Source organism: Nomascus leucogenys, chromosome 11 (genome assembly GCF_006542625.1).
Source record: "Nomascus leucogenys isolate Asia chromosome 11, Asia_NLE_v1, whole genome shotgun sequence".
NCBI lineage: Eukaryota > Metazoa > Chordata > Mammalia > Primates > Hylobatidae > Nomascus > Nomascus leucogenys.
In genome coordinates, this window is record NC_044391.1 from 106,046,232 (window position 1) to 106,071,385 (window position 25,154).

At 38.1% G+C, this 25,154-nt stretch overlaps 1 protein-coding gene across 4 annotated transcripts in view; it reads left to right on the plus strand.

The window, feature by feature from the left end:
* The window catches only part of VPS8 (VPS8 subunit of CORVET complex), a 236,463-nt gene that overhangs the window by 87,641 nt on the left and 123,668 nt on the right, over positions 1–25,154 (plus strand). For all 4 annotated transcript variants that reach the window (XM_030822939.1, XM_030822940.1, XM_030822941.1 and 1 more), the window contains 5 exons: positions 1,840–1,891; positions 14,141–14,183; positions 15,615–15,687; positions 15,989–16,108; positions 20,848–20,919. In XM_030822939.1, the coding sequence (XP_030678799.1) occupies positions 1,840–1,891; positions 14,141–14,183; positions 15,615–15,687; positions 15,989–16,108; positions 20,848–20,919 (360 nt within the window). The remainder of the gene's footprint in view (positions 1–1,839; positions 1,892–14,140; positions 14,184–15,614; positions 15,688–15,988; positions 16,109–20,847; positions 20,920–25,154) is intronic.

A 25,154-nucleotide genomic window follows, 5' to 3' on the forward strand; every position in this document is an offset into this window, starting at 1 on the left:
ATTTGTTAATTGATCATTTTTTGCTTTTACTAACTCAGAATTTTATAGCATTCATTCTAATTTTTTATTCTCCTTACCAGGAGAATCTAAAAAACATTTGGACTTACTTTTAGAAGAACCAAACCCCATATCTGTTTTCTTATTTGTCTTCAGTTTGATGGCAGAATAGTGGAGAATGAGTTGTAGACACATGTAGTGCCCTCCCAGCTCAATGCTTTATTATAGTGTCCCTCAAAAAAAGCAGGCCTCTGCTGAAGGCATCCAGTCAACCATTTAGCTAATTTATTGCTATCCAAAACTATCTTCAGTATTAAGAAGTCAGCATTCTATGATAGTTCAGGCTTCTTTAAGCACATTCAGTTTGGTAGGGCAAGTACCCCTCTAATTCATAACCCTTCAGTTTTGGTTGCACCTCTCTTCTTTCAGTTAGTTTCTAAAGTTAGTCCCCCACCCTTCTACCCCTGGTTTTGGGGGTTTGGCCCTGATTGTCTGTAATCTCAAGGATTTTTTTTGTCTTGAACACCTCTCGGCTGCTCCTTCATTAAGGTCCAGTAGTTCCCTGAAAAAGACCCGTCAGCTGCCTCCTCAGTGAGGTCCAGTGCCTCCCTGCATGCCACAACTAAGCCACAATTCAGAAGAATTAATACAGTTTCTAGTTTTGCTCAAAATAATCCCTCAAAACAGATTCTGTTTTGATGCATTCTGCATTGACAAGATGATTGCTGTATTTTTGTTACGTTGCTTTTGAAATTTTTGTTTTGCGTGGGTTTTGTATTCCTCATACTAATAAAATCTGGTTTGCATTTATACTGATACATCTCAAATGGAACACTGAGCTATTGAGGTTACCTTGTTTTGTGTTCAAAGTGTTTAAAGTTTAGCTATTTTAGTAATTAAAGAGGTCTAAATTAAGAGAAGGTGTCCTGTCTCTTGAAATTGTCTAGATTTTTTAGAATGAAAGCGTGTCATCACATTTGAGATGACTACTATAGTCTCTGAAATCTTTCCTTTTTTCTAGTTTTGACTAAGGTAAGAATAGTGCCTTGAGTTGGGAGGAAAAACTTTTCTTTACCAATTTAGGTCCCAGTGGTGGGAGGTACAGGGAAAGGATTGAAGGCTTTGAATTCACTGACAATGTACAGATTAACAGGAGAAAAGATAAGGATTATTCACATATGTGCAGGAACACTCAGTAATGAGCATCTCTGCTGAGTAGCCAGAGGTAGACGTTTATATACCAGCTTAACAAAAATGGGGGTAGCAGGTAGTTAGGTCTTCAGTGGGAAAGCATGGAAAGTTCTTTTGGGCTTTTTGATGCTAATGGACAGCTGAATTTGCATTTCCTGGTGCTAAGGATCAGTTTTTTTCCCAAATAGGAATCTCCCTCTGAAGGGGGGTCCATGGCAGCTAAATATTTGGGAGACTCTGCTTAAGTTTAGATGATATTTCTTTCTGTGGCTGCTGATTAGGTATTTTCAGTTTAAAATCATCTCTGTTACCACTTTAGTGGGAAGTCCTTTCACTTGCTTACCAGTTTTTAAGATAATAAAGCTTTTAAAAACCAAAGGATACTTTATATCAAAATTATAATCTCAGGTAAGCCCTTTATGTAACTGGTATTTATTAAATGGTTTTTTTCGGTGAGGAATATGACAACAGTGATTGTTTCTCAGTGACCCTTCTAAACATTTCATGTACAGATGGAAGGTTTTCATATTTAATCTTAATGGTAAGTGACTAATTCCATTAGTGAATGGTGATGAATAGCATAAGATTCTTATTTTTTAAATAATATCATTTGAGATGATGAAGATTGTTTTCCTATTAATTTTAATGCAGAAACTTTTCAGAGTCATTGCTCCTCCTCTGAACGCAGGAAAAACACTAACAGGTATTTATTTTCTAAGCCTTAATTTTTTGCTTTCCTGTATTTAAGCTATTATTTAAATGTTACAAAATTCGCCAATTATATGTGTGCAGTGTGAATGTTGGTAATCATGTACAGTCATGTAACACCACCATAATCAAGCTGTAGAAGGAGCTGTAGCTTCTCACACTAAAGTTTCCTCCTTCCCCTTTGTACTTGATCCTTTCCCCACATCCCTACTCTGGGCAGTCACTGATCTACTTTCTGTCACTACACTTCATGTAAATGGAATTATGTACTATGTAATCTTTGGTGTTTTATTTCTTTCACTTAACGTGGATGAAGCATAATATTTTTGAGAGTCATCCATGTTGTGTTATGTATATGAATATTTTGTTCCCTTTTACCACTAAATGATAGTCCATGGATTGAATATACCATAAGCTGTTTAATCATTCACCACTTCATGGATATTTCAGTTGCTTTCAGTTTGGGATTACTATGAATAATATAATGCTGCTACAACATTTGTGGACAAGTTTTTTAAGTTTTTTTTTGTTTGTTTTTTGTTTTTTAGTTAAACTTTTTGAGATAATTGCATGCAGTTATAAGAAATGGGACATAGAGATCCTATATAGTCTTTACATAGATTCCCCAATGATAACATCTTGCAAAAATAAAGTACAATATCACAACTGGATATTCATATTGAATTCATATTGATAAAGTCAAGATATAGAAAACTTTCATTACCTCAAGTATCCCCCCTTGTTCTCTTACCCTCCATTCATGACCCCTAGCTGTAAGTTTCTATATGGACAAATGTGTTCATTTTCTTGGGCAAATACCTAAGGTTGGAATGGCTGGATTGTATGGTAAATATATGTTTTAGTTTCTAAGCTACTGCTATATGGTTTTTCTTAATGCTGTACCATTTCTCATCAGCAATATTTGAGAGTTCCCATTCCACCTCCTTGCAAGCACTTGATACTGTCGGTGTTTTAAAATCTTCTTAAAACTTTAGCCATTCTAAGGAGTAAGTAATGGTATTTCATGGTGATTTTAATTTTTATTCTCTGATCATTAGTGATGTTAATCATTTTTTCATGTGCTTGTTTAGCTATTCACGTATCTTCTTTTGTGAATTGTCTGTTTAAATATTTAGTCCCCCCCCCCTTTTTTTTAATTGGTGGAGATGACCTGGGGTTGTCTTCATATTATTGAATTGTTAAGAGTTCCCAAGCTGGCCGGGCATGGTGGCTCATGCCTATAATCCCAGCACTTTGGGAGGCCCAGGCGGGCAGATCATGAGGTCAGGAGTTCAAGACCATCCTGGCCAATATGGCGAAACCCCGTCTCTAACAAAATATAAAAATTAGCCGGGTGTGGTGGCGGGTGCCTGTAGTCCCAGCTACTCAGGAGGCTGAGGCAGAAGAATTGCTTGAACCCAGGAGGCAGAGGTTGCAGTGAACAGAGATCGTGCCACTTGCCACTGCACTCCAGCCTGGGTGACAGAGCGAGACTGTCTCATGAAGTTCATCTTATTAATTTTTTTTGTCATTTAGGTTTTTGCTATTCTGTTTAAGAAATCTTGGTTCAATTCAGTGTCATAAATATTTTCTCCTACATTTTCTTATAGAAATTTAATAGTTTTAACTCTTGTATTTAGGTCTATAGTTCATTTTGAGTTAATTTTTATAAATGATGTAAGGTAAAGTTCAAGGATTTTTTTCTATACAGCTATCAGTTATTCCTGTAAGTCTTACCATTTATTGGTAAGATTATTTTATTTTCATTGAATTACCTTGACACCTTTATGAAAAGTCAAATGACCATATAACTGTGGATGTGTTTCTGTGCTGTCTATTCTGTTCTATTGAGCGGTATGTCCTTGTCCAGTAATACACTGTCTTGATTATTGTAACTTCATAGTAAGTCTCAAAATCACATATTTTAAGTCTTACAATATTGTTTTTCTTTTTCAAAATTGGTTAATCTAGTCCAGGTTCTTTGCCTTTCTATATAAACGTTAAAATCGGCTCATCAGTTTTTTTAAAAAAGCTCGTTTGATTTTCTTTGAGATTGCATTGATGCTATAGATTAATTGAGAGAGAGAATTGCTATCTTAACACTGTAGAATTTTCTAATGTATGAATGTGATATGTTTTTCTATTTTTATCTTTTTAAAATTAATTTTATTTTAGAGACAGAGTCCCACTCTGTCAGTCAGGCTGGAGTACAGTGGTGTGATCATAGTTCATTGCAGCCTCAAACTTATGGGATCAAGTGATCTTCCTTCCTCAGCGTCCCAAGTAGCTGGCACTACAGGCCACCATGCCCTGCTGAATTAAAAAAAGAAATTCTTAAGACAGGGTCTTGCTATGTTGCCCAGGCTGGTCTTGAACTCCTGGCCTCAAGCAATCCTCCCACCTCAGCCTCCCAAGTAGCTGAGATTACAGGTGTGAGCCACTGTACCCAGCTTATTTTGGTCTTAAAGTCACTTTGCTTTCCCCTTTTCTGCAGAAAAGGCAGCTGGGATTTTGATAAGGATTGCTTTGAATCTGTACGTCATTTTTATTACTGTCTTCATATTACCAAATCTTTCAGTTCATGAACACAGCACATCTTTTCATCTTATTTAGGTCTTCATTAATTTTTTTCAAGGATGTTTTGCAGTTTTTAATGTATAGGTCATATGCTTCTTTTCCTCCTCCTAAGTATTTTATTCACCCTGATGCTGTTATAAATGAAATTGTTTCCTTAATTTTATTTTCAGGATTTGCTGGTGTGAAATAGATTGACTTTTGTATATTGACCTTGTATCCTACATCCTTGCTGTATTCATTTATTAGTGCTAATTTTTAATTTCTTAGAACTTTTTAAGGAAAATATAGATTATGTCTTCTGCAAATAAAAATAATTATACTTTTTTCTTTCTAATCTAGATGCCTTTCTTTTTATTCCCTAATTGGGCTGGCTACACCCACTAATACAGTGTTGAACAGAAGTGGCAAGAATGGACTTCTTTTTGTTTTCCTGATATTAGGGGGAAAGCACTCAATATTTCATCATTAAATTTGATGTAGATGGTCTTACCCATTTGATGAAGTTTTCTTTACCCGGTTTGAGTGTTTCTAACATGAAAGACTGTTGAATTTTATCAGATGCTTTTTCTGCCTCTATTAAGATTATCTTGTGGATTTTGTCCTTTATTTTATTGATATGATCTATTTAATTGATCCTGTATGTTAAGCCAACCTTGCATTCTTGGGATAAATCTCACTTGGTATATAATCTTTTAAATATGTTGTTGGATTAAGTTTGCTAGTATTTCTCAAGGATTTGTGTGTCTATATTCATAAGAGATATTGTTCTACAGTTTTGTTTTCTTTTGCTATCTTCTTATCAAAAGAATACCAGTCTTGTTATGAGTGTATCTTGGTATGTTTGCCTCATAGAATGAGTTGGGAAGTATTCTGTCTTTTATTTTTTGGAAGAGTTTGTGAAGGATTAGGGTTAACTTTTTTAATGTTTGACAGAATTCAATATGAAGCCATATGGGCCTGGGCTTTTCTTTATTGGAAGTTTTAAAATTATTAGTTGTTTTGCTCTGTTTTGTGCTGCTGTAACAGAATACCTAAGACTGGGTAATTTTTAAAGAACACAAACTTATGTCTTACAATTCTGGTGCCTGAGAAGTCCAAAATCAAGGTGCTGGCACCTAGTGTCTCATGAAGGCTTTCTTGCTGTGTTCTCACATGGCAGAAGTTGGAAGGGCAAGTGGGAACAAACATTGTGTCCTCACTTGGCAGAAGAGTGGAAAAAGAGTGAACCCAGTCCATCAAGCCCTTTTTTACTACAGCATTAATCCATTTATGAGGGTAGAACCCTCATGACTTAAACACCTCCCCAAAGGCCCCCACCTCCCAATATTGTTGCATTGGGGATTAAGTTTTCAACACATGAATTTTGGGTGCCACATTCAGACCATAGCATTAGTTTAGTTTCTTTGTTGGAGTTTACTCAGATTATCTGTTTCTTTTTGAGTGTTTCATTAGTTTTAGTAGTTTTTAAATTTCTAGACATTTGACCATTTAATCTGCACTATCTAATATTTAAGCATATAGTTGTTTATAATATTCCTTCGTAATTCCTTTTATTTCTGTAAGGTCAGTAGTGATGTCTCTTTCATTACTAATTTTTGTAATTTGACTCTTCTCTGTTTTTTTAGTCTGTCTAAAGGTTTGTAAGTTTTGTTGATCTTTTCATAGAACCAATTTTGATTTCATGCATTCAACTTTAGTCTATTTGCTTTCTTCAGTTCTTTGGGTTAGAAGCTCTTTAGGTAGAAGCTCAGCTCTTTGTTTTTTTTTTTTTTTTTTTTGACAGAACAGGAAAATATTTTTAATTCTTTGGTTCAGGGCTCAATATCAATATATAAAAAGTAATAAAATCTGTGAGAAAGACTAACACCTTAATAGAAGAATAGACAACACTAAGGCAATTCACAAAAGAAACTTAGCCTGTAAACATTGAGAAGGTGTTCAACTTTGTTAGTAATGTAAGAAATGCAAATTAAAATGAAGAGTTTTTTTTAACCAAACAAATTAATAAATATTTTTTAAAATCATACTTATTTCTTAGGGAAATGAACAGTATCATAAACTGCTAATGGGAGTAAAATTGGTTCAATCTTTCTATAGAGCAGTTTAGCACAATATATGTATCAGAAGCCTTAGAATTTTTCACACCCTTTGGAAGCTCAGCTCTTTAGGTAGAAGCTCATATTGTTGATTTGAGGTCTTTGTTTTTGTGTTTTTTTTTTAAGTTAAGTGTTTACAGCTACAAATATTCCTCTAAGCAATACGTTTTGGTATGTTGTCTTCATTTTCATTCATCTTAAAGTATTTTATAATTTCTCTTGTGATACTAGTGATTTTGAAGTGTGTTGTCTAATTTCCACCTATGTGTGAATTTCTCACATTGCCTCCTCATATTGATTTCTACTTTTTTTGTGGTCAGAAAATGTACTTTTTATGATTTCTATCTTTTAAGAATTTGTTGAGACTTATGACCTCACATAAGGTCTGTTCTCTAGAATGTTCCATGTGCACTTGAGCATAGTAATGTGTCTTCTGTTGTTGGATAAAGTGTTACATAGATGTCTGTGTAGGGAAATTTAAACTTTCACTCTGAAACTTTGAGTCTAAGTCTGTTGAAATGAATTAATAATAGATTAACGGGTAGAAAAAGGCATATACTTTTGTTAACATGCATAAACATGGGGTAATTGAAGGACCATGATTACCCAAAAACCCAATGAGGTACAGATGCATCCTTTCTTAGGGGTAGAAGGGAGATGGGGAAATAGGCAGTTCTTTTAAGGGGTCGTAAATGATTATTAGGGGAATGAATGGACCTGCGAGACAGAAGTTAACTTGTAAAGGATTCTCTTTGGAATTTGAATGATCCAATAATATTTGGATCATTGTTCAGAGGCAGACATTATCTTGTGAAAAAGCTTGTAGAGGTGCGATTGTATTCCTTAGGTTTCTTTTGCTAGGTAAAGAGATTTCAGGAAAGGGATGGAAGGCAATTAATTGTGTTTTCTTTGGAGGGTCCAGTCTTAAGGTAGATCACATAGTATCAGAGTAGAGCCTGTTAACTCAAAATATCTTTAACCTGTTAAAGTTATCTGAGACCTGTTAGCCCAGGTCTCAGTCTATTTAGAAAGTTTATCTTGCCAAGGTTAAGGATGCACCCGTGACACAGCCTCAGGGTCCTAAAGACATGTGTCCAAGATGGGCAGCTTGCTTTTATACATTTTAGGAAGACATGAGACATCAATCAATATGTTTAAGATGTACATTGGTTCAGTCTGGTAAGGCAGGACAACTTGAAGTGAGGGCTTCCACGTTAGAAGTAGGTAAGAGACAAAAGGTTGCATTCTTTTGAGTCCTTGATCAGCCTTCCACTGAATACACAATTTAGTCTGGCTCAGTGAATCTGCATGTTTACGTAAACAATAGGGCAGAGGAAGCAATTAGTTATGCATTTGTCCCAGGTGAGCCTCAGAGGGATGACTTTGAGTTCTGTCTGTCCTTTGTTCACAAGGAATTTCCTTGTGGGTAAATTGTGAGGGAGGTATGTAGCTTCTTATCTTTGTAGCTATCTTACTTAGGGATAGAATGGGATCAGGTGTGCCTGACATTAGTTCCCAGCTTGACTTTTCCCTTTGGCTTAGTGATTTTGGGGTCCCAAGATTTAATTTCCTTTCACAAGTCTCTCCCAGCATATGCTGACCTTCAATGACCCTTAATTTAAAATAATCTGCACACCATGGTGCCATGTTTTGGGGTGAAATTCTCTGGGCTTCTTTGTCTGTTAGGTCTAGTTTGCTTATAGTTTTGTTCAAGTCTTCTATTTCCTGTTCATCTTCTACTGATTGTTCTATCTGTTTTTGAAAGTGGGATATTGAAGTCTCCAAATATTGTTGAATTGTCCCTCTCTCACTTTAATCCTATCAGTTCCTGCTTCATTTTATGGTGGAATTTTCAGTTCTTTGGCAGGCAGTTTAGAATTCTGCTGTAGCCTTCCCTTCCTGCTTGCACAGAGCTGCAAAGTCAGCCATGGGTTATAAATTAGGGCCTTTGAGAATTTCCCTGGGTATGTGCAAAGCCCTTTATATGCATACATCCTTTTAGCATTCCAGGAATATGTTAGAACTTTTCAAAAGCCCCTGCAGATCTCCCGTTCTCCAGTTTTTCCTTTTAAGGTTTTTGGTGCACCACTTATTAGTCCCAACTACTAACACTGTCTCAGCCCACTGTAATGTTGAACAATGGCACTGACTGTTTTCACAAATGTCCTGGGGATAGTGCTGTTCCCACAGAGTGAGTTCTGAGTTAGGGCAAAAAAAGATAAGCCCTGAAAATGGAGCTTTTAAGTAAGCTGCCAGATAGGTCAAATAGTGACAATTCTCGGAGGATGGGGCATTTGAGGGGCTACAAGATTGACACAGGAATTTTCTCTCGGTCCTTTGCCGGACTTGCAGCAGGGGCACCCTGTCTACTTGGCCTGCTGCGCTCAGCCCCTTGTGGGAGGGAGCACATGAGCAAGCCAGTGTGGGATCCGGCTCGCCACTCTAAGCGCTGACACAGGAGCAAGCTCCATGTGAGGCCCGTGGTCTTGAGGGGAATGCAGCAGCACCCAGACAAGGGTGCCCATGACCCTGAAGCCCCAGATGGGGTGTTAGTGTGCTAATTAGCTCTTTTAGTTTTACTATCCATAGCCTGATGGATGGCAGCATGTTAGCAGCTCGGTCGGCCCCTGGCCCCATTGTGTGGGGTGGCTGCCCTTTGCCAGCGAAGGCAAAAGGCCAGTGTAACAGCCTTTCTGGGTACCCACACTTGGTGGGTCCCCAGCTGTTGTCCAATATCCAAGAAGAATGAGGATACGCTGACAATTGAAGAGTGAGCAAGGTAGGGAGTTTTATTGAGTGATGAAATGGCCTTCTGCAGAGAGGGGATGTGGGGGTGGTCCCACTACCCAAAGGCGGGAAAGTCCCCTCAATGTGGTGAGTCTGGGGCTACTGTGGGCTCAGAATAGGGGAGGGGCAGGCTGTAGCAGTATTGGAAAAGGCAACATTCGATTGGTTAAAAGGCATTATTCAGAAAGAATCAACTGGGAAAGGATGTGCAAACAGAAACAGAAGTTCTTACTCCGGGTTGCAGGTTTCATCCGGACCAGTAATCTGGTCTTTCAGCCTTCAGGCTGTTTTTTGGCTTGAAGGTGGGGTTTCACGAGGGACCCGCCCCTATCTGCCTAGGCATTTGGCTGCCTCCTGTCGCTATCAAACTCACTGTGTTCCACTTGTTTTCACAGCTGCCCAAGTTGTAAGGCAATATTGGTTTTCAAAACTACAGTAGAGCTGGAGAAAGGGAGATGGCAATACATAAAGTTAAAACTCTAAAATTCACTGGTCTTCCTGAGATTCAGGCATTTTTCTGAATAAACATTCCTCAGATTATGGCAAATTTTTAGTTAATTTCAAGAGTTCTGAAAAAGCCAGTTTGACAGTTTTTACCGGTATTTGTATTGCTTTTATGGAGGAGATTTTTGCAGGTCCTTACTCCACCATTTCTGAGGTCTGTTTTTCTGGGTTTTGATTGTGTTCTGTTTGGTCTTTTTTCCTCTCTGTTTTTCACCTTAGATGATTTCTATTGCTCTTCCTTCAGATTCATTTGCTCTTAACTCCTTCATTTCAATTCAACTGTTAAATCTGCTCAGTGATTTTTTATTTTCAACAGTTATATTTTTCGGTCTAATTTCCATTTAGTTCTTGTTTCTGTTTTCTCTGCTGCAACTCTTCATTTATCTGTTGAAATTTTCATGCACTGAAACCATTTCTTTTGCTTAAGGATAATTATAATAGTGCTTTAAAATCTTTGCTTGTTCTCACATTTTGTTCATCTCAGGATTGGACTTGATTCACTTTTGAGAAGAATATGTTTTATTGTCTTGGTTTTTCATGCTGGATAATTTTGGACTGTATCTGGATATTATGAATGTTACATTGTGTGGAGAGTATGGGTTCTCCAGTGAGTATTTTTCTCCATTGTTCTATCAGGTATTTTTCACCACTGAGTATTGTCTTCCATTGTTTTATCAGATAATTTTCTTGGTGGGCTTGAATTGCAAACCCTGTCTCTTCTGCAGCCCCAGTCTCTCCTCAGGTCATTTCTGGATGGCTGATCTGCTTTGATTCTGATCCACACACATGGCTCAGGGGTCAGACAGTGATGAGGGTAGACAGAGTTTGGGGATCCTTCCTCTTTCTCTTTTCTTTGCAAGATTCTCCAAAATTTTTTTTTTTTTTTTTTGAGACAGTCTCACTCTTTCACCCAGGCTGGACTGCAGTGGTGCTATCTCAGCTCACTGCAAGCTCCGCCTCCCGGGTTCAAGCCATTCTCCTGCCTCAGCCTCCCGGCAAGATTCTCCTAATTTTTAAACTGTTCATGTTTCTTAACTTCACGTTTCCCTTGCCAGAAAGATTGTTGCTTTTTCCGTGATGGCCTCCAGCTCTGCTGTGCTTGCCACACAGACAGCACTTAGACCCAGGCCAAAAGCCACAGAGGTGGTAATTTACTTGTACAGCTAACTCCCTATCTCCGCTTCTCCCTTCACACTTGGAGAAGTGAAGGAACTCTCCACCAGAGCCCATGTGCTTCTTTCCTCACTCCAAAACCTTCAGAGAGGGAGCTCCATTCTTGATCCTGGTTTTTTGTCTTTGACTAAGCTGCTTTGAGTCTTTTTCCTGCATGGTGGTTTAGCAAATGGATCCACTCCAGATGTGGGCAGACAATTTGGGGATCTCCTCTTTGATTCTTTACCTTTGGGATTCCCCAACTGCCTTCCATATTCATGGTTCCCTGACCTCACTTTTCTGATCCCCGCCCCCCGTGCCAGGAAGGTTAGGGGCCTTTCCATGCCTCCCTATGTGTGCAGTTCAGAGTACGCTTACCTCAGGGACAGGCCAGAAAGAAAAACAGTGTGGCTGCCTGTCTCTCCTCCCCCAAATGAGGCTGAAGTCCCCACCAGTTCATGCTTCTGCTCACTCCTCAGTAACTCTTTGGTATCTTCAGGTAGTTACTTTCTGTATGATGTCCAGGTTTTATAATTTTTTACCATAAGGGTGGGGGTGAGGGAGTCATTCTATAGTCTTAACTCCCCATACCTAATAGTACCCCTGAACCTAATCTTTTTGAGGCAAAGTTGAAAATTGCCTTTCACATCTCTATCTACCAGAAATGAAAGTGGAGAATTAAAACGTCTGAATGGAATTGATGATCTTTTATAATGAAAAGTTGTCTAAAAGAAGATATTGGGAAGAGAAAGGTTGTAGAAAATTAAGTACTATGTTAGTTCATTTCAGCATACGATTTACTAATTACCTACGTATGTGCCAGACACTATTCTCGATGCTAGAAATACAGAAATGTCCCAGACTCTGCTCATAAGAGGCTCTCACAGTAGTGGAATAATGGAGATGGGGAGGTTAAACAAATACATTTAGCTCTCTCTAGGAATATCATGAGCTAGATATATTCTACCTGAGATTTCCAGCAAGAAAGGTGTGTAAATCAAAAAATGTCTGAGACAAGTCTCAATCAATTTAGAGGTTTATTTCACCAAGGTTGAGGACACACTGGGAGAAAGAGACACAAGCTACAGTAGGATCTTCGGCCTGTGCTTTTTCCACAGACGGTTTTGAGAACTTCAGTGTTTAAAGGGTAGAGAGTGGGCAAGAGGGAAAAGAGGAACAGTTAATTATGCATTTATCTCATGCTCAGTGAATCTGCATTTTCCAGAAGGTAATGTAATGCCCAACCTTGTTTTCACTAACCCTGTTTTTAGACTCTCCGTTTTGCTCTCTTAATCACCTAGCCTCGTTTCCACATGAATAGACTCTCCCTTAGCTGAGAAAGCCTGACGAGCTCCATCTGGCCCCCTTGATTTACACGACATTAAGGACTCCTTACCCACCCCTCTTTCCTCAAGGAGTTAACTTGTGTCAGCAGATGCTCAACATATCAAAGGAATCCAATTAACTGATAAGGTACTGGAACAAACCATGTATGAAGTTCCCAGGATTTTGCTCGAAAGATGACACCATAAAGTCTTGAGTCTGTGTCCGGCGTAGTGCCCATATCTAACTCTTATGAAGGATTTAGAGCCCCGCACCTGGTACCTTGCTTTTTTTGTAACCATTTGTCTTTTAAATTGTTTGTTTCCCTGTAACCATTTGTCCTTTTAATTATTTTGCATGTTTTTACTTCTGAAGAGTTGTTGCATTTAAGCTCCCCTCCCCTTCCTAAACCAAAGTATAAAAGTTAATCAAGCCCCTTCCTCGGGGCCGAGAGAATTTTGAGCGTTAGCCTTCTCTTTGGCTGCTGGCTAAATAAAAGACTCTTAATTCGTCTCAAAGTGTGGCGTTTTTCTAACTCGCTCAGGTACAACAGTAAAATAAACATGGAATAGAGGAAGAAGTCAAACATGCATTTGACTGGGGATGGGCTGAGGAATAATTTATAGTCTTCTCTTTGTCCAGTGCCTGTAAATATCAGCTATTAATTTACATTGTCAGGGTGAGGGAGGCCAGCTGGAGAGACATGGCCTTCTATCTTGCAGCAATCTGTTTAGGAACCAAAGGGAGCCAGGTTTTTTGTTTGTTTGTTTTTGTTTTTGTTTTTTACATGACTCAGTTCCGAAGCTTAACTTTTCCTTTTGGCATAGTGAGTTTGGGGTCCTGAGACTTTATTTTTCTTTCACTCGTATTTATCTAGTTAGCCAATAAACATTAAGTTGTTATGCCATGCAGGTGATGGTCACCATGTGTCATACTGGTTGATGTGAATCAAATAACATTTGGAATGGAAGCAAAATGTAGTTATTCATACATTTGGAGCAATTCAAGTTTACATGCACCAACAACATTACAGATTTTGAGTATTTGTGAAAGATTACTGATAAAGGCATACACTTGCTTGCATTATGTCCAGTATTCGTATACCAAAAATAGAAACTCCAGCTCTTCATTATTGCCAACCACAGATTCCCATCATCTGCGTGCTGTGGGCGTTCCCAGTCACTTCACCCTGTTGACACTCCTGCTCCATTCTGTGTTGCGCTTGACCCCTTGGCTTCAAACTTTGTCATATTATCTTTCTGATTTCTTTAGTCAAAGAACAGGCTTATATCACAAGATGGCAGAATCTTACATTTTTTATGTAACTTAGAATAGAAAGGGCCCTAAAGATCATTTAGTTTAGTTCTGTTACTTTAAACATTTGGGAACAATGGCCTTTTCAACCCTAGAGCACTGTGGGTGGTGAAAGTCCATATTACAAATAAGACAGTATGGTTATGCCTTAACACTAATTAATTGGTTCTGATGTACAGTTCATCAACTCATTGCCTGCCCTACACCTTCCCTTGGTCCCAAGTTAGTTAGGCCAACAATACATAGATCTCTACCCTCAGATCTATTCCTTCTACATCTATCTTAGAATAGCTTATATTGCTATTGTGTCTGTGACAAGAATCTAATAAAACTTAAAAACCAATAAAGTGGTCTTATCTCAACTTCCTGTTATCTGGGAATATATTTACCTCACCTTAAATGCCAAGTTTTATTTTTTTTCTACATAAAGATTATTTTTCTGAAAAGGTTTTGAGAGAAAATTGCTGAAGATACTTCTCTTTGTATTTTAGATGAACAAGTTGTTATGGGCAATAAGCTTCTTGTATATATTAGGTAAGATTGTTTTATTTATTCATCTGCATGTATGTTCTTTCTATATTTTTCCTATGTTTTTAGAGATACTATGATCTCATCTATATAGTACTTTTCATTTTGCACAATTCTTTTATGTAGAGCAGTGGTTCTCAACCATGGATAATTTTGTCTCCTACTCCCTGGAGATGTTTGGCAACATCTAGAGACATTTTTTGGTTGTTATAACTGGGGCTAGAGAAGGGATGCTACTGGCATCTAGTGGGCAGAGGCCAAGGATGCTGCTAAGCATCATACAATGCACAGAGTAGTCCCCACAACAGAGAATTATCTGGCCCGAAATATCAGTAGGGCTGAGGTTGAGAAACCTTGGTGTTGAAACCTGGGTTTTTTATGTTTACTAGTGACAACTATGTGGGATGTGTACTGTTTCTATATATGAGGGCAAAAGACTTGTTCAAATCATGAAAAAGTTAGTAACAGAGGTAAAACTAGAATGTTTATCTCCTGACTCCTGGAGCAGGGTTCATTCCAGTAGACTATGCCAGCTCAGAATTGAGCCCTGATAGAACTTTTAGGTAGATGGCTGTTTGGCAGGAAGGTGACAAAACCTAGCAGAACATAATTTTAGCTCATATCTAACGTCAGAGTTAACTTTGAAACCTGTTTCACACTTGTTACATTGATTCTTTAGTGTGAAAGAAATATGCATTTACTTAGTGCTTTATCATCTGTACTTTAAACTCTTCAGGATATGCTGGTGTCCAGTTGTCTCCAGTCTAACACTGAAAACTGTAGTTCAAAAAGGTTCAAATTTGCTCCCTCCCTCCCCCCAAAAAAATAGAAAAAAGGTAGACATGTTCAGATGACATTTGTAGTAATTCAGCTCACAAGGCAAGTCTTTAGCCATGAAGAAGGTTTGATTTGGAGGTAAAACTGTAGGGTGAATTTCTCTTCAGATTCTAATTCTCCCTGGTTTGTCCTGTCGCAGACATTTCCCAGACATTTAGCCTAGCTCTTTCCCCATCTTTAATACCATTCTTAGAGCCCCTGGTTTAACAGTATCTGAGAACGCCAGGCTTTTAACAGGTTAATCGTAGTATAATGGTGCTGTTAGGCACCATCTTTCTAGACGCTGGGTATGAGGCCTTTAGAAGTCTGTCCTCATTCCTTCTTGCCCTTTTAATAGAGCATTGGTTTTTCTTAGGAAACATACAAAGAAACGAAAGTTCCCACTCAGTCACAGGATGCATTACCTCACCTCCATGTCTGTTGCCCACATTTTCTAAACCGGGTGCCATCTTGACCTGCTTTGGAACTTGACCTAACTGACAAAAGCTGAGCCTACTTACAAATTGAACTAGTATCTCAAGTTTGAGAAACAGTGTGTTACTCGTTTGAAAGTTATCCCCTTTACAAGTCACCAGATCCGTTCTCATTCTTTTCTTCTAGCTGTTGTCTAGCAGGTCGTGCCTATCCCCTTGGTGACATCCCTGAAGATCTTGTTCCCTTGGTTAAAAACCAGGTTGGTACTATTTTTATAGCCTTTGACTGTTCTCCATCTCTTGTTAAGATGCACTGAAGACAAATTGCAGTTGAGGCTTACACGTGGGTCAGGAGCTATCACCTGTTACAGGAGAGCGCTTACACACTATTACTAAAGTCAATAATTAGAGCTGAGAGAGAATTTAAGAGAGACCTTAAAATACAGTAGCAATTTAAACTGAATTCAGCCTGCCTTTATTTTATCCAAATGAGAATCACTGCTTCAGCAAGATACTTTGTAAGGTGAGAAAATAATCAACATTTTTTTCCCCAACTTGTAGGTTTTTGAATTCCTAATTCGCCTGCATTCAGCAGAGGCTTCTCCTGAGGAAGAAATCTATCCTTACATTCGGACTTTGCTACATTTTGACACAAGAGAATTTCTAAATGTATTGGCACTGGTAAGAGATAGTATTATTTTAAGGTGTTTTCAAAGAAGACAGAACAATAATTTTTTGGTGGGGTGCAGTGGCTCACCCCTGTAATCTCAACACTTTGGCCGAGGCAGGCAGACCATCTGAGGTCAGGAGTTCCAGACCAGCCTGGTCAACGTGGCAAAACCCCATCTCTACTAAAAATACAAAACTTAGCCAGGCATGGTGGCAGGTGCCTGTAATCCCAGCTACTTGGGAGACTGAGGCAAGAAGAGAATTGCTTGAACCTGGGAGCCAGAGGGTGCAGTGAGCTGAGATTGTGCCATTGCACTCCAGCCTGGGCTACAGAGAGAGACTCTGTCTCAAAAAAAGAAAAAAGACAAAGCAATATTTTTTAATAGAAAAATCATAATTCTTATGCAGGTACAGTTTTTATGCACTAGCAGTAAGTCAGTGTTTCAAATGTTTAATTTGGTTGTGCTACCCATTTTTTTCTCTAGTTCCTTGCCTTCCTCCCTTCCCCTCTTCCTGCCTCCCTCCTTCTATCCCTCCCTCCTTTCCTCCCTCTCTCCTTCTCTCTCTTTTTCCCCCTCTCTCTAACACACACACATCAAAAAGTTAAGGAGAACTGAGTTAGATGTGGTGCATCTTTGATTTCATAAATTATATTGCCTGGCATACTAAATATGGAAGGGAGATGTTAAAGGAGATGTGGTAGTGATGATAGTAAAAATAGCTGGAGTTGAAATGGAACATGGAAGCTTTTTGCTGAAAAAACACCCTTATACATGTTGAATTAGAGATGAACATGTACAGTTTGGGTGAGCCAGGTTGTCTGTGCAAATGCCCCTGGGGAGTTATTAGATAAAACATAATGTATCTTCTAAATTAAATGGTATTGTGGTTGTTTTTTGAAAAGCTTTTGATATTGTGGAAAATGCCTATAGTGTTAAGCGAAAGCAGCAGGCACACGAATATGCAAAACACACATATACACAGTATTTGGAGAAAAAAACACAGGACGGAAATACACCTAAATATTAATAGTGATTAACTCTGTGAGATGAAGCAAATTTCCCTAATAAACATATACTACTTTTATAAATTGAATTATATAAATATAATAAACTATTAAATTATTTTAAAAAGGTAAGTACTCATGAGAAGGTTATTATCATTTGAATTGGTTTAATTTGAAAATCTGACATCAGAAGTAGTAACTTTAATTGCATAGAAAGAAGAGAGGGAGAAACTTAGAAGTCAGATCTAGTTGGTTTAGGAAATTTTAAATGTCCAGAGGGGAACATAAGGGTAGTTGGTGACTGGCACATAGGAAAAAAAGAAACAGGAAGTGATGGGGGAGGAGGAAGTTTAGAAAGAGTGTTAGAGAAAACAAAGGACTTAATGTAATTTTTATTTCTTTAAGGGCTGTGGTAGCACCGAAACACATTTGGAATTATGCCGATGTCTGAATTATGACCCTGGGATTTATAGTAAGGCTGCAAAACAGTCTCTGATTTGGTTGACAAATATTTGAGTGCATGGTATATCCCATGTATTATCCACATTAGGGGATGCAGCCTTGGCCAACAAGATATAAACTGCTTTTGTGGAGGAAGAGGATCCAGACTTGTAGATAAATAATTATAGCACAGTGTAATATATGCCTTAGGGGAAGTACAGGATGCTATAGGAACACTTAATGAGGGGCACCTACTGGAGCGTTAGGGAATGTTTCTTAGATAAAATGGTGTCTACACTGAGTCTCAAAACATGAATAGAAGTTAGTCAGGAGAAGGGTAGGAAAAAAATATTGTAGGCAGAGGGCTGAATATATAAAAAGGCCTGGAAATGAGACAGAGCAATGAGTGTTCAAGTAATTGAAAAAAATTCAATATAGCCGCATCTTTTAAGTATAAGGAGAAGTGCAGAGAGAAACAAATCCGGAGAGGTAGGCAGATACCGAGTCTTGAAACCTGCAGTAAAAAATTGGGACTTCCTTCTTTTCTTCCTTCCTTCCCTCCCTCCTTCCCTCCCTCCTTCATTTTTGAGACAGAGCTTTGCTCTGGTCTGCCAGGCTGGAGTGCAATGGCACGATCTCAGCTCACTGCAACCTCTGTCTCCTGGGTTCAAGTGATTTTCCTGCCTCAGCCTCCCCAGTAGCCAGGATTATAGCACACATCACCACACCTGGCCAATTTTTGTATTTTTAGCAGAGACAGGGTTTCGCCATGTTGGCCAAGCTGGTCTCAAACTCCTGACCTCAGGTGATCTGCCCACCTTGGCCTCCCAAAGTGCTGGCATTACAGGCGTAAGCCACTACACCTGGCCAAAATTTGGACTTTATACTACAGCAGTTGGTAGCAATTGAAGCCTTTTAGGAAGAAAAATACATTAATTTTATACTTTAGAAAGATTCCCTTTGACTCTTGTGTCTTAGTCTGTTTGAGCTGCTATAACAAAATGCATAGATTGGGTGGCTCATAAACAACAGAAATGTATTTCTCACAGTTCTAGAGTCTGGGAAGTCCAAGATCAAGGTGCTGGCAGATTCTGTTGGTTTAGGCACACCTCCGAGAGGCCTACCTCCTAATACCATCACATTGGTGGTGAGGTTCTCAACATGAATTTGGGGGCATACAAATGGATTGAAATGAGATAAGATGGAGGCAGGGAGATCTGTTAGTAAATTTTGTAGTAATCTAAATAGAAGATAATGGTAGCTTAAATTAGGGCAGTGACAGTGGGGATACCAAGATGCGAAAGGATTTGAAAGATATTTTAAGAGGCAAATCAGCCTCATAAAGAAGAAGAATCTGTGATGGAAGCCACATGTAGCCCCAAAGCCAGAAATATTTACTGTCTGGCTCTTTACAGAGAATGTTGATCCGTGGGTTAGGAGGTAGCTTGCTATCATTATTTTACAGAAACCCCATAGTAATTTTTAAAGTACTACAGAAATAATTTTTTATGTCCAAATTCACAGATGACTTACAACTTGGGTTTTAGGTCTACCTTTGTGCTTCAGAAACTGTAATTCTCCATTAGGACATCTTTGCATATTATTCCTCTAGTAAACATCCATAATTAGAAGCGTTTTTGTGGGATGATAATGGTCTAACAATGTACCAGTTTGGTGGCAGATGTTAACTACCACCAAAATAGTCATTAAGCATATCATAATATTCACACTGTGGTATATCACCACTTAATTATGTTCACAGAATCAAAGTATCAATATCTGTTTCAAAGGAGTGACTACGTGCTGCCAAAAGGAAAATGGTGAAGGAAATTCTTTTTTACTTGCTGTCACTGCCATAGTTTTTAAATGCATGTGTTAATTCTCCATGGTTTTGTATTTTAGTTGAATAGCACTTATATTAGTGGATGGTACCTTCCCTTTGTACCTGCAGAGTGTCATCTCACTTTAGCAGGCAGGGATGGGTGTCTATGTACGTGTGTGTTTGTTGTTCTCATGAATCCAAAGATGGAACTGAGAGAGACTTTGTAGTCCGTCTTCCTGTCTTCAGTCAGGGTCATATTCAACCCACATATACATCAGAATAACTTCTATTTGAGCCTTCCACAGTAAGAGTTCCTACAGTCTCCTTGGTAACTCGTTTCAGCATTTCCCAGCTACCTGGCAGTAAAGCAGACTAGTTGAAAAAAAAAGTTGAGAATATTTTGTTTTTCTGTGCATCAAACAGAAGAAGGAAGGGAAGGACATGCTAATAAGAGAACAGCATGAACAAAGGTACTTAGGAGAACTTGGGGGAAATTCAGGCCCATTTAAAGAGCAGTAACTACTCTTGTTTGAACAGGACTATGATGTAGTCTTGAAAGTTCATGGCTGTGAAATTCCTTTTTATTTTTAGTCTACTGGGACAATGTGTAGTTCATTTTCTTGTTTCAAGGAAATAGCAATAAATTAGTGCTACATGGATTTAAACATTTCTCAGAATCAAATGAACTAAGTGAAAACCATAGGAACGATCTTTAAGTCTTTCATCATTCTTATTGTTCAGTAAAAATTTTCATTTCCATTTTTTGATAGTGGACATAATCTCAATTTCTTCATATATACTATATGTACTAGGTTTTTTGTGACATGCTGTTACATATACTGACAAACAGAATCTGGTATTGTAATTTATTTTGATGCATGTTATGTTCAAAGTATTTTGGCTGTGCTTGATCAGTTACATAAAATAAAAGTTGCTATAGTTGGCAGTGTTTTGAGAATAGTAAGTAGGCTTGAGAATTTTAACATTTTTTTACTATAATAATTTTTAAAAATGCCTATCTTTGGACATCATTTTTCTTAATTGTCATGGAAATTGTGAAAGTTATTTTTATGACAGTTAACAAAATGTGTCTTACTTGTTTCCAAATAACATAGACTGAATGATGGCTGAACATGTAGTATTTTATCCTTCTGTTTTCAAACCTTTGCTCCCAAATTACCTCTTTTCATTAGTGTTATCGCACTCTTTTTTTTGCTTATGGACTTTGCCTTCCTTCCTTTCTCAAATTCTTATTTGTGATTTTTTTTAAGTCTCAGAATACTGTGAAATATTAAATGCCATAGCTTTCTACTTGACTCACTAAAAATAATGTCATGCAAGGTGTATAAGACAAAACCTAATGAGGAATAGTTATCTTATTTGGGAAATTACTTGGATTTTATTGAGAAGAATTTAATAACTTGTTTTCTTCTACAATGTGCAAATAATAATTACTTTAAAAAATTTATTTCTCCCTTTTAGACTTTTGAAGATTTTAAAAATGACAAGCAAGCTGTGGAATATCAACAGCGAATTGTGGATATTTTGTTGAAAGTAAGTATTCAAAGAATACATGTCTTTACATTGATATTTATATTAAGATAGTTGAGCTGTTTTATAGCAGGTATAAAATAATCTTGTTAAGTGGTTTCTTGGAATCATATCTTAAAATTTTATTATGGTGTCTTTGTCCTCAAGAGCTGAATTAAGTACTAATTATTTATTTAAAAAAATGTTTAGTGTATGTTGGCTTTAGACTGGGGACCGGAATAGAGAGCACTACTGTGAGAAAGGCATATGGTGATAATTGCTATATTAGTGTGATTACGTGTAATAATAGAGACTAACTTCAGAGTGCTTTGAGAAAACAATTAATGTGAAGAATCTTCCTCTGTCTCATGCCAACTTCACTTTGTTGCTAAGATGCTGGATGGCACTTAAGAATGATGTGAGGCACACAGAAATGATCATCCCAGTATAAATCTAATTAGATTCAGGAGAAAGCTGTTTTAGCTGTTTTGAGATTGATGCTGTTGCTAATGAAGAATGCAGGGAAAGATTCTTTGCTTTTCCATCTGCGTGACTTCAGGCGGGCCAGTTTCCTCTGGTAGTTGAAAGCTTAGAGTTTTTATTTTTGTTCATTGGGCTGTAAAGTGGAGGTTTCTTTCATTTAATGTTAAATTATTTTGGACAAGAGACCAGAATTAAAGTGTTTTCTAGTTGTGCATAACATCAATATAATGCATTTGTAATAGTTCTGTATGTTTATATACATTATTTCTTTTGAGCTTCAATTAATTTAACATTGTAAAACAGGCAGTGATGGTTATGAGAATAGGATTGCTGACCTGTCAGATAATGCCAGTTTGATTGAGTTGGCTAATATGGAGAATTTTCACTTAGATTTATTCCCAGTCTTGCCCTCCTTTAATTTGTGACCTTGCCTCTCTTCTACCTAATACTCTTCTATGGCTTCCTATTGGTCATTTGGAATTAAGTTCTGCTATGAGTGACAGAAAACTCAAAATAACAATAGTTTAATTATGATGGGAATTAACTTTTCTCATAGACATCTGGAAGTAGGCAACCTGGTTTAGTAGAGTGACTTCATAAACTCAGGGACACAGATTCCTTCTGTCTTAGTATTACACTTAGTATGTGATTTCCATCTTTCCATCCAAAATGGCTGCTCAGGCTCCTGCCATTACCTCTGCATTCTAGCCAGCCTGAACGTAGAAAGGGATGAAGAAAATGTTCCCTCTGCTTAAGGAAACTTCTTAAAAGCTGTGTAATACAATTCTGCTTACACCATATAAGGCCCCTTAGTTGGTGGGGGAGATGGAGAAACATAGTCTGTGTTCTTGTAACCATGTGCTTAGCTAAACATGAGGAGTTCTGTTTTTCTTCTTTTTTTTTTTTTTTTTTTTTTTTTTGAGACTGAGTCTTGCTCTGTTGCCCAGGCTAGAGTGCAGTGGCACTATCTCAGCTCACTACTCCTGGGTTCAAGCGATTCTCCTGCCTCAGCCTCCAGAGTAGCTGGGATTAGAGGCACCTGCCACCACACCCAGCTAATTTTTGTATTTTTAGTAAAGATGGGGTTTTCACCATGTTGGCCAGGCTAGTCTCGAACTTCTGACCTCAGGTAATCTGCCCACCTCAGCCTCCCAAAGTGCTGGGATTACAGGTGTGAACCACTGCGCCCAGCCTTGAGGAGTTCTGTTTCTAAGTTAGGAGGGAAGACTAGATGCTGGAGCATAAGTAATAGTTTCTGCCATACCCATCTAAACTATTGAACATCCAAGATCCCTCTATATTTTCTGGTCCTGACTAGGTCTCTATAACTGGTCCCTTCTCTCATCCACTTCGTCATCCTACCCCAAACACCTTGTATTAGGACCCTCAACCATATTAAATTATTAGAATTCACTAGACTCTCTCTGTGGTGTGTTCATGGTTTATGTTCTTTGCAAGGGTTTTCTTTCAGCCTGTCATGCCTTTTCCTTTCCTTTCACTGACTAGCAAGTTCCTAATTATTTTCCAAGACTTAACTGAAATATCATCTGTGAGAAACTGTTTTGAACGCTCTCCCGCACATCTAGGTTGATTAGTTGCTCCTTGTCTGTGCTCAGGCAACACTTTATGCTTCAGTTAGCACACTGTAATGTCATGTTTACATATTTTCTTATCTGTCTTATCTAGACTTGAGCTTCCTGAAGGTAGAGACTGTGAGGATTATTCTGATTATTATTATTATTATTATTATTATTACTGTTTTGGTCATTGTTTTAGCATGCCTAGAACAGATCCAGCACAATGCCTGTAACCCAGCAGATGTCAGGTAAATGTAAGTTGGTTAAATTGTAATTTGAGTTTAAAACTATACTAAGTTAGAAGAGTGATCCAAATGAAGAGAAAGCTCCATAAGTATTTGACTATTCCTGTTGGTGACTTGCCATTCTTGTATGTTGTCTTGATAGTGTTTACCTTGGGTCAATGAAGAATGAGCTTTTGAGATTATTTTTTTCATTTCTAGTGCTAGAGATGTGTTAATTGGTTAAAGTGTACTTGTGAGGGAGCCGGTGAGAGGAGGAGTATAGGCAGTGACCAGAGAACAGGCCAATGGGTGTTATCATGTGTGCTGAATGGCTGCAGACAGAGAGGAAACATCTATTAATTTGTGACTTTTTACATTGCCCAGAAAATTTGTAAGAAGAAGAGAAGAAAAAGGAAATGGCCTTTTGTAGGATAATAACCGATTAGACACTTGCTGAGTTGATGAGGGAATTCTCATATATATATATAAGAATACATATATATGAGATAGAGTTTTTATAACTTGAAATACCCACATATTCTGATAATGAGTTTGCACTTGACAAGTGATGATTACTGGACTAAAAGCAGAAAGGGCAAAAGAAAGGGATGCACGAAGAAGTAGGTCAAAAGCTAGGGAATGTTGTATAATGGGAGAAACCTGGTGCTTTATCTTTGAATGGAGGATGGAAGGAGGAAACTTGGAACTTTTTAATAGATGTGTGAGGGTACTATACCCTGATTTGTTGTAGAGTTGCCCCCATGAATTCAGCTCGCCCAAAACAGTGCATGGTCTTCCCTCCCACACTTCTGCATTCTCTCTATTAATGGCATCATTATCCCACCTGCCAGTCAGGCTCAACATATGTCCTTTTTCATTGCTGCTTTAACCACATGTTTCCACACATAGGAATACTTGTCCTGTCCCCCCTCTCTCTGCCTCTTTCCATTTTCATGATCACTGCCCTACTTAAGAGCCCTTTGGTCTCTCACTTAGACTCCTGCAGTCACTTGTATCTTACTCTCCCTGCCTTCTGTTTCTTTCTACTGTTAATTGTATCCTATGTCCTGCTGACAGGATAATTTTCCTAAGCACAAGTACTGGTCATGTTCAGCCCTGCTGGTGGAACACGTTTAGTAGCTCCCCAGTTTTCTGTAGAATACATTCCAGCTTCCTTAGGATGACATTGGAGACTTCATCTTCCCTTTTAATCTATTGTTTCTCTCCTCCTGTGTGCTGCTGCATTCTAATAAATATTGTTGTTCCCCTTAACAAACGTGTTTTTCTGTGTCCATTATTTTGCTGTCACTCTTCTCTTTGCCAGGTTTGCCTTCTCTGTTGACATTTCCCCTTGTCAAAATTTCTGCACGGGCTTTAAAACTTAGCTTAAAAGCTATTCTCATTTCTTTTCAAATTCCCTCTCTAACCAGTTGAATTAAAATTTTCCACTGTGCTTCTGTAATCATTTGTGCCTTTATAATAGCAGTCATTATATTACGCCTTTTATTTAAGATGTGTCTGTCTTTTCCTTCTTGTTCCTAATTGTCTTAAAGACACTTATAGCATCTTATACATAGTGAGTACTTAGGAAATGAGAGCTGAGTTAAAGCAGAGGAATGACTATGATTTGATAACTGTGTGTGTTGTAAAAAGCCTGTTATACAAAACCATGTCTTCAAGGAACTGCTTGATACAAGGCGGAAGCCGTTCACTTCATTGGTCTGTGTGATAGCTGACTTCTCTGGGCTACCTTGACTCTCAGTTATCTTACTCTCAAACCTCAAAGCAACTCTCTTCTTCCCTTGTTGATGGACAGATTTTTAGTAGGGCTTATTTAAATTTAATTGTACAAGACCAGCATGGCCAACATGGTGAAACTTTGTCTCTATTAAAAATACAAAAATTAACCAGGTGTGGTGGCACACACCTGTAGTCCCAGCTACTTGGGAGGGTGAGGCAAGAAAATCACTTGAAC